This window comes from Triturus cristatus, chromosome 11, assembly GCF_964204655.1.
Source record: "Triturus cristatus chromosome 11, aTriCri1.1, whole genome shotgun sequence".
NCBI classification, from domain to species: Eukaryota; Metazoa; Chordata; class Amphibia; order Caudata; family Salamandridae; genus Triturus; species Triturus cristatus.
Genome location: NC_140594.1, coordinates 158,751,337 through 158,767,521, shown reverse-complemented (window position 1 = coordinate 158,767,521; position 16,185 = coordinate 158,751,337). Strand labels below are relative to the sequence as shown.

The window sequence follows — 16,185 nt, the reverse complement described above, 5'->3', positions numbered from 1 at the left end:
AAGTAATTAAGTTTAATGTACTCGATAGGAGCATATGGACCTTAGTCCTATGCAAAAATATAGTGTATATTATTCCAATGCGCAGAGCCTATAAGGGAAATAGGAACTACACTACAACGCAGTTAACAACTGCTATTGGCTCCTCCCCACTGACAAGCTAGAACAAATGTGCACGTTCGGCCCGGCTATTTCATCATGTCATTGTATTGTTTATTCTGGTTCAGTGTGATACTATGTAGAGGAGTGGGTGCTATCCGGGGACAGCTAGTAGATGTATTCTATGCTCATTGTATGCAATGGGATGATGCCAATGTTTTGATGTGGGTATACCAATGTGATTGTATACTGCTATGCACCGATGCATTTTTGTTGCAAATAAAAACAGTTTAAAAAAAAACAAAAAACCTTTTTGAGTCATATAGGGAATTCAGAAGGACCTTTCAAATGATTACAAATAGATTTTGTAGAAATGCCACCATGCAAAATTTTTTTTTTTTTTTGAAACCGTTTATTACAGGTCTTAAAAGTATACAAGTATGGGCCCACAACCTTCCGGCCGGCCGCTAGCAATAGTAGGGACATATGACATATATTCATGGAACAAGTGTTATTACAGGAGGAGCATTTCTCAATAGATAATGTCAAAAAACCACATCATCCAGGCCCCATTATGCGGTTTCATTTTAAATTAAGAACAACAAAAATTAAAACCACACCCACAAGGCAACCCACAATCAAAAATAGCAGCACGTGCTCCCCATGAGGGGGGATCCCAACTATACACAGAAGTGTGAAGAGGGGGAAGAGAGCAAAGCGAGGACTGGGGGAACCCAATACCCGGCAGCGGGGGAATGATTCGGCTAAGGGGATGGGGCTGGCGAGGGATCAGGCAGCAGCGGTGGCGCGCAGATACCCCCTCGGTAGGCGTTCCAGGGGCCCCATACTTTCACCCATGTCCCAGGCTTACCCCTCGCCACATACACCACTTTTTCACGAAACATGCACCAGTCCATGTGTTCTTTCCAGGCCGAGACCGTCGGGGGCCTCTGGGATCCCCACAGTTGAGCAATATCACGCTTGGCTACCATATATCCCAGAGTCACCCACCACGTCTGCGGCGCTGAGTAATCAGTCGGTTCCCACACATTCAACAGGCATCTCCTCGCTTCAGGCAACAGCGCCACATGCGTAACCAGACGCAGCACCTCATGTACACCACGCCAGAACCCCTCTACCTCCGGGCACTCCCACAAAATATGCATAAAGGTCCCCAAAGCACCACACCCACGCTTACATAACCCATCTCCGGCATAGCCCATACGCAGAAGCTTTGGCCCCGTCATGTAGACCCGGTGGAGTATCTTGAGCTGGACGAAGCGAAGGCGAGCCGGTATGGCCACCTCCTTCGGGGAGGCCACCGCGGAGGTCCAGTCCTCGTCGTCCAACTCCAGCCCGTCGGCAACCCAAGCCGCACGAAGGGCAGTCAACAGGCCCGAGCGGTCGTTTATCAGCTTTTTGTATATAAGTGAGATCGTGCTGTCCGGGACGTGTCCATCCAGCACTCTATCCTCCAGGGGGGAATATTCCGGGATGGAGGCAACGTCCGTGAAGACGGAACCCAGCGCATGACGGACCTGCAAATACCGGAAGTATTCACTGCCCTGCAACTGGAATTCCGTCTGCAGCATATCGAACGTTTTAAATCCTCCCCTCGTCCAGAGATCCCCCACTTTGCTGATACCTATTATGTCCCACTTCTCGAACCCCTTAGAGGTCCATAGGGAACCCAACCGCTCAGACGCATATAGCGGTGACGCCCGGGTCAAACGGTCCTTCCACCCCATAGCTGCATTGGCCGCGTGCCAGACTTGCACCATGACACGCGTGGGGCCCGTCAGACGAGCGTCGGGCGCGCCAGAGTAGAGCGCTCGATTGTAATCGCCACCTGGCAGGAGCATCTTGTCCATTTCAAATGCCGGGTTTAAGGCGGGCCCGTAGAGACCATGGTTAATGGCAGCGAGCTGGGAGGCCCAATAGTACCGTTTAATATCCGGGAGGGCGATCCCCCCATCAAACCATGGGAGCGTCAGCTTAGCCAGAGCAATACGCGGCCTCCCGTCCCAGAACAGGCGGCGCTGCAGACTCTCCACCTCACGGAAGTAGCGCGCCGGGACCAAGTCCATAGTGTTCTGCAGAGCGTACAGAAAACGCGGCAGAGACATCATTTTGAACAGTGCCGCCCGACCGAGCGGCGAAAGCGGCAGGCGCCGCCAGCGTGCGACATCTACCCGTAAACGCTGGAGGGGGGGGAAGCAGATTACGTTCATACCGGGCCGCCGGGTCCAGAGTAATGAAGACACCCAGGTACCGAAATCCCAGCGGGGCGATCTGGATCGGACAGCCCCGCGGGAGAATAGGAGCCTCCCCAGATAGAACATACACACACGATTTAGCCCAATTGATGACGAGACCGGAGTTACGACCAAACGAGTGTAAAACGTCAACTAGGACTATAAGTGATTTGCGTGGGGAGGCTAGGTACAGAAGGATGTCATCAGCGTATAGGGATACGCGATCCTCATACTCGGGGGTCCAACGGAGACCACGGATGGAAGGCTCCCACCGCAGCCACTCCGCCAGGGGCTCCAAGGCAAGCGCAAAAAGAAGCGGCGACAGGGGACAGCCCTGCCGCGTGCCCCGGCCCAGCTCGAACGGGGCCGATACTCTTCCGTTCACGACCACCTGTGCCAATGGGCCCGCATACAACAATTTGACCCAACTGATGAATCCTGGGCCAAACCCGAACTTAGCAAGCATCGCCCAGATGTATGGCCACTCAAGCGTATCAAACGCCATGGTGGCGTCTAAGGACGCCAAAATGGCCGGTTCCCGTATGAATGGGACGCGCGCAAGCACCCCATGCAAACGCCGCAGATTAAGGGCTGTATTGCGATGGGGAATGAAGCCAGACTGGTCCTGATGAACCAGATCTCCCACCACACCGACCAGCCGATTGGCGAGTACCTTAGCGAGAATTTTGGGCTCCGCATTCAGTAGTGAGATAGGCCGATAAGAAGTAACCCGATCCCGAGGTCTCCCCTCCTTGTGGATCACCACGATTGTAGCCAGACGCTGGTCAAGCGGGAGGGAGCCCATCGAGTGGGCCGCGAGGAACATTGCGCGGAGGTGAGGCGCCAATGTATCCGGTCGCAGCTTATACAGCTCGATAGGGATACCATTCGGGCCCATGGCCTTGCCAGAAGCGATCGAGCGTATGGCGAGGGCGATTTCGTCGGAGGTGGGAGCGGCGTCCAGCGACACCCTGTCCTCCCCGGACAGGGAAGGCAGTGCGATATCTCTGAGCAGGGCACGGGAATCCTCTTCCGAGCAAGAAGAGACCGGGGAATACACCTCGCGGAAATACTCCGCGAAGCAGGAGACAATTTCTTCTGGTTCAGTTACACACACACCATTCGTTTTCTCAATCAGCGGGACCACACGATTCGCTCTTTCCTTTTTATCCAACCACGCTATCAGTTTACCAGCCTTATCACCCACATCATACAGCCGCCCCTGTTGCTCTCTACTAAGGCCCCTGGCCGCCTCCGTAACGAGGGCCCTATAAGCCGCCTGCTTGAGCTGGAGGACATGTAGTGCAGCGTCCGTCACCCCATCTTCTAGATTAGCCTCCAGCTCCGCTATTTCAGCCTCCACCCGGGTCACCTCCTCCCGCTCACGCCTCCGGGCGTGGGAAATAAGGGATAGGGCCTCCCCTCTAAGTACTGTTTTGAAGGCCTCCCACAGGGAGATAGCTGAAGGCACTGACCCCACGTTCTCCTCAAAATAGCGCTGTAGGGATTTAATCAAGTCAGCGCGAATGGTGGGGTCGCGCAGGTACCAGGAATTGATTGGGACCACCCTGCTCTCAGCCCTCGGAAACACATCAACATGCAACAATAGCGGGGAGTGGTCCGAGATACCCCGTGCCAAATGGCGCACCTCCCCCACCCTCCCGACATGGGCCGCCGGGACAAGGACATAATCAAGCCGTGAGAGACTACCATGGGCCCCCGAGTGGAAAGTGTATTGCAACTGCGTGGGATGTTTTAAGCGCCAGCAGTCCACCAATCCCAGCGTATCCAAGAGGCCGGATAGCCACGCCTGTGCCCGGGGGAGGTCCCTAGGGGGGTGACGATCCACAGTTCCAGAAACCACCGCGTTGAAATCCCCCCCCCACCACCAGAAGCCCCCCCGGAAGGCCAAGGAGGAGGCGCCCGAGATCTGCAAAGGTGGTCGACTGCAACCCTGGTGGGACGTACACTGACACAAAGACAACCACTTTGCCCTCCATTCTCCCCACCAAGACAGTGTAACGTCCCCCGTCATCATGGAGCACCTCATCAATTTCTAACGGGAGCGAGTTCTTTACCATGATACCCACACCCCTCGAGCCTGACGTGAAGCCCGAGTGGGCCACAAGGCGGTAGCCACGCCGATTCATGGCGCAGAAGGAATTGCCAATAAGATGCGTCTCCTGCAGGAAGACCACATCAGGCGAGAGTCGCTTCAGATACTGTAGGACCACACCTCGTTTGATCCTGTCCCCCAGTCCATTAACGTTCCAAGACAACAAAGTCAATTCCCTACCCCCCATCATACACAAAGACCATCATTCGTCCCCCCGAGAGCACAGTAGAGTCTACACAAAAAAAGGGTTGCCTTGTGATAATAACAAACAACGCCCCATCCCTGCCCACCCACCCCAACAAAACTCCCCCCTCCCTGCACCCCTGCATGAGCCCAGACAGCCCCCCCAATGTGCAGTGTGCCTGTCGCCCCATAGATAGTTAAAGTAACTAGACCCCCAGAGGAGGAGGGAGAACCCCCAAGAGACCCCACACAACCTCCATAGGAGGGGAAATTAAGCAATCCGACGTATAGTCAAAAGTGGCATCATGTTTGTCCCGAGCGAGGCCTAATATTAGTCCCTCAGTCTTGATCCGGCGAGCCCTCTCCCCCGGCCGCTCCCCCCCCGCCACCCCGATCCCGATCTCCAGACAGAGTATCCAGCCAGTCCCCGGCCGCTTCGGGGCGATCAAAAAAGTGTGTGCGACCTTCCACCTCCACTCGCAGCTTAGCTGGGAAGAGCATGGCGTACTTGATGTTTAGGTCCCGAAGACGGCGCTTGACACCAAGGAAGCTCAGTCTCTGCTTCTGGACCGCAGGGGTGAAATCAGGATAAAAATTAATATCCATATTATCAAGTCTAATCGGTCCCTGTAGTCTGGAGGATTGCAGGATAGCGTCTCTGTCCCGAAAATTAAAAATCCGAGCGATGAGAGGTCTCGGAGCGGCTCCGACCTTAGGCCTTCCCCCGGGAACCCTGTGGGCTCTCTCCACAGCAAAGAATTTACTCAGCCCCCGTGGCTGGAGATGGGTGACGATCAGGTCTTCCACGAAAAGGTCCGCCGCCGCTTCCTCACGTCCCTCAGGCACCCCGATGATACGGATGTTGTTACGCCGGGCCCGACTCTCGGAGTCCTCCAGGCGACGATCCATCAGCGCACTCGCCCGAGCAAGCCGGCGCACCTCAGTTTGCAGGGCCGCCACATCTGTCGTAAGGCCCGATGCGGTGTGGGCCAAAGAATCAACTCGGTCGTTGGTCTTGGAGAGATCGGCCCTTATCAGGCCAACATCTACGAGGACCGAGTCGATCTTCTGCGCCAGTGTGTCAAAACGCTGGCCCACAGAGGCCTTCATCTCGGCGATGGCGCCCATGACATCCCGCAGAGTCAGATCCGTGGGCAGATCGGGGGCATCAGTAGGGCCCTCAGGGGACTTGCGTGGCACCTCAGGGGATCCCTTCTGGAGGGTATAGCGATCCATGCTGTTGGACTGTTGGGCTGCGCCACGCCGGGTCGATTTTACCTTTGCCCGATCGCCATCTTGTTTCGTGGCCATGGTCCCAGTCTCCCGATCGCACCAGCCACATCGTGAAGGGCAGGCAAGCCGGTCCACGGGCTCCGGGGGGGGTGCCACCCCAGATCTGCGGGGCGGATCACAGCTGGCGGGCAGGCGGGGTCCCCCAGAGAGGCCACACCAACACACAAAGCCCCGTGACCCAACCTCGCATAGGCAGCAAGGAGGGCGCGAAAGTGAAAGTGCGGGTTCCGCGAGCCACCAAGCCCTGCCCGCCGCTGTTATTCACTTCAGCACTGGATCGCCCCACAACGCAAATCCGGGGTTCGGCTAGGAGAAGGCCGCAAACCTCAATCGGTGGTAAAGTCGGTGTCCGAGGTCCGATTTGGAAGCGGAAAACGGGCGCCACCTCAGCTCGGGCTCACCAACACAGTCCCCTCATCTGGGACAGGATATGTTCAGGATAGTGATAGGAGGTCGCGGAGGTCCTCGGGAGCCTCGCACCTACGCGGCCATCTTGGTTGCGCGCTAGGCTCCTCCTCGCACCATGCAAAATTTTGAGATACATTTTGATAGTTGTTTGTCTGTTCAGTAGGTAGGTTTAAGCCTAACCAACCAGGAGATGCGATGCACTCGCTGTAGCCAAGCGTTTGTTGAGGGAGTTAATTACTTGATTCAGTTTTCCAACTTCGTTAGAATCAGATAGGGTAATTAATATTAAGAATGAGACTTCGAATATTCTTTGCATGGCACTGAAGATGGAGCGGAAGTTTCATTGTGGATATTACCCAGAAGCATCAGGAGTTGTAGAAAAAGCCAGTGGTACCCTGAAACCAAAGATAGCAAAGGAGTGCACATCAACATCCCTGAAATGTCCAGATGCCATTCCCTTGGTTTATTAAGGATGAGAAGCACGCCAACAAGACTGCAGGCTTGTCTCCTCATGAGGTTCTGATGGGCACAACCATGAGGATTCTTGGTATTCCTAGATCTAATAGGCTCCATCTTTCACCAGGTGAATTTGGCTACATCTTCAGCAAGTGAAGAACCATGCCAAGACCTAGAGCCTGGAGACTCGGAAGGTAGTGAAGAAGCATATCAGGAAGAACTGCCTCTAACCTCGATGGAAGGGGTCTTAGAAAACGGTTTGAGTGAAGAACATTGCTGTGAAGTATGGAGGTTTTCCACAGTGGGTCCACACATCTACAAAGTCGGGCTTGAGTCTGCTATGTGGATCCATGGGGGAGGAGAACAGAGTTTGAGAACAAGAAAAAGTAGAAAACCAGAAAATCAATTTTCAAAAAATTAAAACTTTGAAAATCCCTAGAGCACTTCATGGTGGTCCAGTAGCAAGTTGTGCAAACAATGAGGCAGATGAAATGCCATATGAAATTTATCTGACTGAAGCCAATTGTTCTGAAGGTGTGAGAGAAGGAAGAGGAGTGATCCAAACAGTGACATATCGGAATGGTGAAGATTCTGAAACTAACAAGATCGGAAGATCAACAAGAGTAAAGGTGACAAACAAGAAGTACACAGCTGCTGAATGGAAATATTTGCCAAAGACTGAACCTGAAGAAAGAGGCACGGACTGGAGGGATTATCTACTTCTGATGAAAAAACACAACCATGAATAGTCTTGAATTGAGAAGGATGGTCGTTTACACTCAATAAGTTCCTGACTGAGTAATAAAACTATTTTTAAACCTCCAAAAAGATTTTTTATTTTTTGTAAACATGCCTGTATATCTCTTGGAATAGAAGATTTTTCATTTGTGATTTCATTTTTTAAGAAGACTGATTATATACCTTATGTATCCTGTGGAAGATAGCTTTGTGTTTATGTTATGAACTGAACTCCTCAATTATATTCCTGTGTCTACATATAAGGATTCATTTAAAGAACGGAAGATACATTTTTCAAGCGCTCGTTTTGAATGTTCCATCTTAAGAGATTTAGCGCCTGGTTTATATGTTGGCAGAAAAAGAACACTATCGTTCCGCCAACTTGAAGGCCCACTCGCATCGTTTAGAGTAGGAAGAACCTTCAGTGTACAGATGGCAGGAACGACAGCATCTCCGTTGCCTGCACCCACCTCCAAGTGCCCGACGGAGTAAGAGCCGTCAGAGAATTGGCCATGTGTCCGCCTGCTGTATTTAAATTGGGAAGTCACAAGGCCCAGTTTACACTGCCCGTCACTGCCAGGTACAATGTGGAGGTAAAGGGCAGAGAAAACTCTCAAATGGCCTTCATGCACTGTGAGAATGAACCCATGGAAAGGGAGTAATTGTTCTTTTTATTTTTTAAAGAAAATCCCTTTGGAATCTTCTTCCAGACAGAAATTAAAAAAAAAAAAAAGAGTTACAAGTGTGAGGTACAGGACTGTCATGTACATGGAGCCGTCCGTCAAACTTACAATGCATTTCCAGGAACCGTCATGACAGTGAGTCCTAGACTTAGAATGAATCAAAAGAAGAAAGGAGTGATTGTATGATATGTAAGAAACATGATGAATGGGAAATTTCAGAGAGGATTAGAATGAATGAGTGTAGTTATGTGTTTGGTAATTCCTCCTATTGGTGTGGCTCTGAATGATGTGAAGATTAGAAAGTTGTTTAAGTTAGTGGATCGTTAAGCTGCTTATAACTGCAGGGGCTAGAACTAGGATTAATGAAGAGATGATAGCCATTCATGACATGGTTAGCCAAAATAGTATGGCTTGGTATATTTTGGCTTGCTAAAAAAGGAGGTGGATGAAGTGTATTACAAGGTTCAGCAGTGGGGGCGTGGCCAGGCGATCCAACATGGCGGATCTGCTCTAATTGAGCTCCCGTAGCCATGTCCTAATCCTCTAACTATCCTGCCACATCGATGCACATTATAAACCTCTAAAACAGCGCTGAACTACTCGGGACTGCCTGCTGCATCGGACGTGGTGATCTGCACCGCAAGCAACAACACAGTGGCCTTAGAGATGAAGCGATATCGTGGCCTTCTGTGGCCTGAGGGTGGATTGGCGCTATGGAGCGAGGGATGGCCCCTCCTGCCGCCCCCTGGGAAGAAGATGGTGGCGGTGTGCAGCCCCGACAAGGGACTGGTGCTGGAGGCTGAGACACCGGAGTGGCACTCCTGATCGCGGGCCCAGAACCCTGAGGCTGCTCCATGAGGTAGGCCCCACCCGTGGTGCTGTGTGAGAGAGGGTCCATACCATCTGGCTGGGGGCTCCCCACCCGGCGGCCAATTCGGGCTACAGCGATTCTTTGCCTCCTGGGTGTCCCCTGGGCATGTCTGCCACGAGGCGGCATAACTAGATTCGAGGTGTGGGGTGGAGCAGCTGCGGGTCCCCCTGCCTCCCCGCTGCCCTGACGAGGGACCGGCAGTAGAGATTGCGGCGCTCCTGATTGCTGGCCCGGCCACAGAGGCTGCTACATGGGGCCGGCCCCACTCAGGGTGACTTATGTGAAAGGGTCCATGCCATACGGCTGGGGGTTCCCCGCCCGGCAGCCAAATCGGGCCGCAGAGATTTCCTTGGCTTCCAGACATCCCTGGGGAGTGTCTGTAATGAGTCTGCTTGAGGCGCGAGGTGAAGCTGCTGCGGGTCCCCGCGGCATAGTGGTGACCTGCGGGCTTCCTCCCTGGGCTCTGGGACAAAACAGCCTGACACAGCATTTTGGTCAGCTGGAGTACTGGGCTGATGTATGCTCAACAGTGAAGCTCCGAGGGAGAGGGGGGCTTTCACACAGATGAGCTGGAGCCCTGGGGCCATAGCACTGCATAACAGGGACCATACCTGGGCGGTTTGTGGGTATCGGCAACTAAATCGGGCCGCAGCACGGCGTGCTGCCATTCCAGGCATCGAGCACAGCACGAGGTCAGTGGGGAATATATATATCTGACCTACAGGAGGGGGAACAGATGATCTAGGAGATCTGCGGGGCTGCGGCCCACCCAACATAGCTACCAAATTTCCCTGGGGGAGGCGGGAACTCGCATTTCATCGACGGAAGACTCCGTGGTTACCCTCCAAAAGAAGGCCTCTGCCTTGGAATCAATCACGAAGGGCCTGGTAGAGCAGGTGGAAGATGCAGAGGGACGGGCATGCAGAAATAATCTCCGCTTTGTGGGGTTTCCGGAGGGCTGGAAAGGTAATAACACAGAACAATTTCTTGTGATGTGGCTTAAGGAATGGCTCCCCCCTGGCTCCATTTCACAATGCTTCGTGATACAGCGAGTTCACCGGGGCCCTGCTTCAAAAACCCCCGCCCGGAGCTAGACCTGACCGATTATCCCTAAAATACTTGACTACAATGATCGGGATGTAATCCTGTAGCAGGCCAGGCTCAAAGATTGACTATTTTATAATTCATACCGCATAATGATATTCCCAGACTATACGCGGATAGTCCAGCAACGACGGCAGTCCTTTGCGGAGGCGAAGGCCCGACTCCGCACCCTGAAACTCCAATAAGTCTTGTTATATCCGGCCAGCCCTAGAGTGTCCTACAAATCGCAATCCCTTTTCTTTGATACACCGGAGGAGGGGTTTGCCTGGACAGATGAAACTATCAAGCCAAAAACCTTCCCCCCCCGACTAGACTCAGATTCATCGTCCATAGATGGCAGCTACAAATCATCTAAGTCCAAAGATGAACGAAAACATAGATCACGGTCCAAGCGCAGATCCAGAACCCGAAACCAGACCCATGCAAAGTCAGACTCCCCCCAGCGGAAATGAACTACTATATGATCGGTCAACAAGTGGCAGATGCAGTGTAAGATGCCGAACTATACTCATTGGCTACATCCCTTAAGAGACATTCTTTGACTACAAAGACCCTTAAATGTCTCAGGGACAGTTATGTGGGATCCATTGGCGGGGAGGGATCATAGACCCCCGTTGGGGCTGTGACCACCCTACTGCCGCAACAGATACTTTAACAGTTTTGAAGTGAGGGGGAGGTTCTCACGGGGCAGTTTTATGTTGTTGATGTTTTTAATGCCATGCCTTTAAACCCGATGCTCGCATGTCCCCAAGTGACAGTCGTCTATAGGCTTCCCCCACTTAAAATCGCTTTACCTAGGCCCATGCCTCGGACAGTGACAGAGGCCCCCAAGATGGAACTACATGTAGTCAGTTGGAATGCTGTGGTGGGGGGTTTTGATTGACAAGGGATGCTGATTTGGAAGTGGATGATGGCATGATCAGTCCAGGTGAGAGGTGTGGCTGTGGCGATTAGGATGTTGTTGAAAGTAGCAAAAACAGGGTTGAGGGTGTATCCGGCTCAGTGTGTGGGACGGTGACGTGTCAATCCAAGGTTTACTAGGCTTTCAAGGAATGCGGTAAAGTTGGCGTTGTTACTGTTTTGGAAGACAGTGGAAGTTGAAGTCTTCTAGTAGAATATAGTCGTGAGGGGGACGATGAAGTCTGAGATATTGTTGGTGAAATTAGCTCATTGTCTTGGTAGTCGGTAGACAAAGGTTTCGTTCAGGGTATAGATTTCACAGATAAGTAATCTGAAATGTAGGTGCTCCATGCAAGGGATTGCGTTCTCTGAGGTTGTGGTGAAGTTGATGAATTCTTTAAATATAATCGCTTCTCCTGCTTTTATAGTTTGTCCTCTCGCACAAACTGGTATCCTGTCAGGGTGGCCGGGGCGATGTTGGGTGGTCAGCCATGTTTTTGTAAGGAAGAGGAGGACAGGGGAGTTGTCCAGGATATACAAAAAATTTCCATGGCATGTTTGCTGAGTGAGTGGGTGTTGAGGAGCATGTCTGATAGTTTGTATTGGGGTTCGTGTTTATAGGTGGGAGCGAGAGGTGTGCCGTGTGTAGTTTGTGTGGAAGGTGTGGTGGGTTAGATGATGCACACAAAGTGGCAGTGGGTGCAAGTGAAAGTTCCTTCTGTGCAGTGAGGTGCAGCAGCAGCGGGGGATGGGCGGCCCGGGACAGGAGATTGGAGGAAAGTCACAGAATAGCGTGGGGCAGATATGCAATACAAACTTCAAATTTTTTTAAAACATGAAAGAAAAGAACATGAAAATTTGTAGCTCTGCCAATGGTACGTGGAGACAGTTTTGGGAGCACACTCAGCAGGCTTTTTTTAAATGATCTGCCAATTGTAAATCTGAAATGACAAACAGTTCTGCTGTAAAAATTATACTTTGAGCCCTTTTTTGAAAAGAGGATGGATAACTGATGGCCTTTATGCTCACTTCAGAATAAGCAGTGTGATACTGTAATAGCTAAGTAGGAATACGATCCTCTTCACCCCCTTTGAACACTAGAAGTAGGCAACAGCAACAACAGCTGAGGCAAAGTACTTAAAATATGCACGTTTAAGATTTAAGCATTATACAGTTTTAGTTTGAAACACTACAGCTTTGTAATAAAGATATATATTTGGTTTAACCAACCCCCCCATTGACTTATTTTTGATTACTGAAAAACTGACTAATTTCAGATGGTAAAACCAAATAATAGATGGACTAAGTTTGCCTAAACACGCATGCTCTAGATTATTTTCCATTGACAGATCATGTAAGTTTTACTTGTCTGTTTCTAAGGACTGAGCAGTTTAGACTATTCCTGTTAAAGACACAACTACTGTCAAAATGAAACATTTGCAAAGAAAACATTTAAGTGAAAGAAGCTGAAACGCTAAAACACTCATTACAATCAGACTGGGCATTTCAAGGACAAATGAGGATAACAAGTAGTGAGAAAAGAAAACCTTTTCCCAACAAAGTTTCAAAGAAAATCCTGGAAACTTCCTGTGGAAAATGACTCAACATTCAGAGTTTTACAGTCCCTATTTCAAAATGCATAGCTCAGAATGAGGAGGTAACACCGCACACAGCATTACCAGTATTAACCACATACAACATTACTGCCCATCTCTCAGTAATTTCAAGAAGTTTGATAACAGCACCTACCTTGAAAGCATTTTCAGACTCCATGGATAAGAGGTCGCCATCAAATGGAATTAAATCAAGGCTGTATTCCTCTCTATGAGTGAAGGAACTCAAGACCCCTCTATCGTCCAGTCTTTGCTCACATAGCAAGCTTCGGCGTGGCACAAACAAGATGTGGAACTCCCTTGGAGGAGATCGACTACGATCCTCGCTGCAAAACGAGTAATGCATACTATTGAATACAGTCCATGGGGCTTTGTTTAACTCAATTAACCACTGATTCACTCAATGGCAAGCATGCAAATTGTTTTCAATCAATTTATAATAGAGTTGTAGTGCATGCAAATCATGGGTCACACAGTATGTGGTGTAACTAAAGATTTAGCAGTTTGAGCTGAAGAATATCTGCACACATAAAAGGCTCCATAAGTAAATACAAAAAGCAGAGGAATACAAAGAAGCCCAGACCCTACCTGAGCACATTTTCTGCAATGATATCCATTAGGTCCAATCTCGGCCTGACAAAAAAAATGATGTTTTTGATATCAGCGGAAGGCAGCCGACCAGCCTTAAGGGTGAACATCTTTTCCACTTCATGTTCCTTGGAGAGAAAAGAAACAGTGAAACACAAACATGTGTACTAATGGATCAAGGTGGATATGGCAGCATCTTGAAAAGCAAACAACTCAACTATTTCACTCCAAGCAATGCTCTGCTTTGTAAGCCTTTTAGCAGGGGGACAAGTGAAAACAAGCCATCAATCCAAAAAAGCGTTGACTCGCCCATTAAACTTTGTGCAAGGCATTCCATACCTAAAGTTAAAAAAATGACTCTAAAAATTACATACTTTTAAATCCCTATGCTGTCAGTTCTTCGACCGACGGTTTCAGCAACATTGTATACAGCATGGGCCAGAGGAAAAACACACATTTTTGCAATCATAAAGATTGTTCCTACTAGTTTTATCAGATAATTACATATTAGCAATTTACTGCATACATTTTTAAGTGTAAAGACGACTTTCGCTTTTTTAACCACAACTTATATTAATTGGTAGTATGGGCCTCATAGTTAAGAGGAACCTTTTTTGTTGTGATGAGTTGATATTTTGATGGTGAAAACTACACATCTAGGCCTATATAATGCCTGGAAACTAGCGTGTCACAAGGTTTTACTGGCAAAACAAGGTGCAGAGCCTACAGATTCAGGCAACTTTTAAATGAGAAGGCCCTAATGACAATTTCAACAAATGGGAGGAATCATATCAGAATCAGGGCTAGCTTTCAATAAGGGTTTTGGTCAAGGCATGAGGCAGAGTCTGCTATGGTAGATATTTGTGAAGCGTTGCCATCTACTCAAATAAGGGGTAGTTAGGTTCTTTGTTTCTTTTAAATCTACAAGCAGCATTTGAGACAGTTTACTATAAAGTCTGAAGAAGCATGACTCAAGGCTAGCCCTCTTATAGCTGGCCCATTTTAGGTCTTTACAATAAGTACATGATCAACAAGAGAAACGAGGGCAAATTGAAATCAAAGAGTGGAGCTGAAATATAGGTTTCCCTGGGAACCCACACATATGCACTAGTCATTAGCCCACTTGAAAGCAAACCTAGTCTTCACTGTACATTTTAAACTGGATATTTTGGCATAGGAATATGGTTATTCCAGTCCCTGCATATATGTTAAGACAAAACAAAACTTGGAGAAACTTACCCTGAAATAGACTCTAAGATCTTACTACATCTAATGAGAGGGTACCCTTGACAGATCTAAATACAAGTGTGAGAATGCAGGGCATTTCATTTTGTCACCAGCACAATTGTGACTCATTTAAAGTAAAGACGCTTAGCCAATACGATTTCTTTTTACATTCATTATCCTGTTTTCTTGGCTCTCCTAAAAAGAGTGTTCATCTGTAGTGATGGAAGCATACAGCTACCAAATTAACTTTCACACCTGCAGTAGCATGAAGTCTGTACTATAAAAGACAACAAACGTTGAATTTTAATATATTAGTCTTATTGGCTGAAGCCAAATAAAATAAATGTCTGAAAATCATTTAAGTGATTGATTACCTTCAAAAGTGAATACTGAGCAATTAATCCAAATGGTCCGGTCAAGTATTCATCCCAAACTATTGCCTGCAGAAGCACATAAAGACAGACCATGTCACAAGTCAATCACCAGAGCTGAATACAGCACAGAAAACACAAAGTTTAAGGAGACATTGCCCCAAAAAAGTGACACTGTATTTATTTTCGTTGGTACACTCTAAATTTAGCAAAATCAATTGAAAGCAATGAAAATAAAAATTTTAAAATGGCATAATTTTGCCAAAGCAGGTTAAGAAGGTGGATAGGAATGCAAAGCAAGTACGAGCTAGTAGCAATGGGAGGTAAATATAATTGAACTAAAAAGTGAACCAATGCCCTCGGCACTTGTTGGCACCTTATGATATTGCAAAAATAAATACAAAAGACGTAGCCCAGCAATGAGAGGACTATAAAAAGATACAGAAGATCAAGAGTAGCAATGAGATATCCACTTAAACACAGAAAGCAATGCCAAGCTATGCAATATCCCGACCTAAATACACTCAAGATGGTGCAGCAATAACATGTGTACATAAAGATATGCATAGTGATACCTAAATACCGACGTTACAGCTCCCAACTGAATTGTCCATATGTATACATAGGAACATCAAAGATAAACCTCTTGATATCCACACAGGAAGATACGGATGTGATCACAAGAATAGAAAGCAAACATGATTCCAAATTTCTTTCACAAGTAGTAGAATTATGTGCTTCCTTTATCTCCTCAGTCTCTTCTGAGACGGTTGTATGACATTAAAATGCTGCCAAATACCACGCAAATTTTTACTGCGCATGGAAAGTCTATTTAAGGTAAGTATAATTAAGGTAAGAATCACAAATATATATTTCATATTTTGGGCAGAGACCCTACACCCCCCCTTTTTTAATTATCTTTACCACCCACTACCTTCACCATCCCTAAACCCTAAAAATACACTTATCACCCAATAACCTTACCCATCCCTAAGCCCTAAAATACCTTCACCACCATATAACTCTCCCTATCCCTAAACCCCTCCCCATTCATAAACTTTAAAACCCCTCCCCGACCCTAAGGTAGGTAGTTATGTTAGGGCCTAGTTTCCATAGGAAAAGTGTTTTTTGTTTTGCTAACACCTTTGGCGCCGTTTGAGGAATCTTCACAACATTTTCAAACCTAGTTTGCCACTCACTTCAGCTGTTTGAAAGATTTCGGGGTGACTCGTCCAGCCGGGGCCAAGAAAAATGGGGGGTCCCAAAACACGTTTTACCCATGC

The 16,185-nt window shown here is 48.5% G+C and overlaps 1 protein-coding gene across 1 annotated transcript in view; it reads right to left on the bottom strand.

Annotated features, from left to right (window-relative positions):
• Positions 1-16,185, bottom strand: part of VPS33A (VPS33A core subunit of CORVET and HOPS complexes) — a 158,026-nt gene that overhangs the window by 120,874 nt on the left and 20,967 nt on the right. The window contains exons 2-4 of the mRNA XM_085633316.1: positions 14,906-14,971; positions 13,305-13,432; positions 12,853-13,042 (exon numbers count right to left, since the gene is read on the bottom strand). Coding sequence (XP_085489442.1) covers positions 12,853-13,042; positions 13,305-13,432; positions 14,906-14,971 — 384 coding nt within the window. The remainder of the gene's footprint in view (positions 1-12,852; positions 13,043-13,304; positions 13,433-14,905; positions 14,972-16,185) is intronic.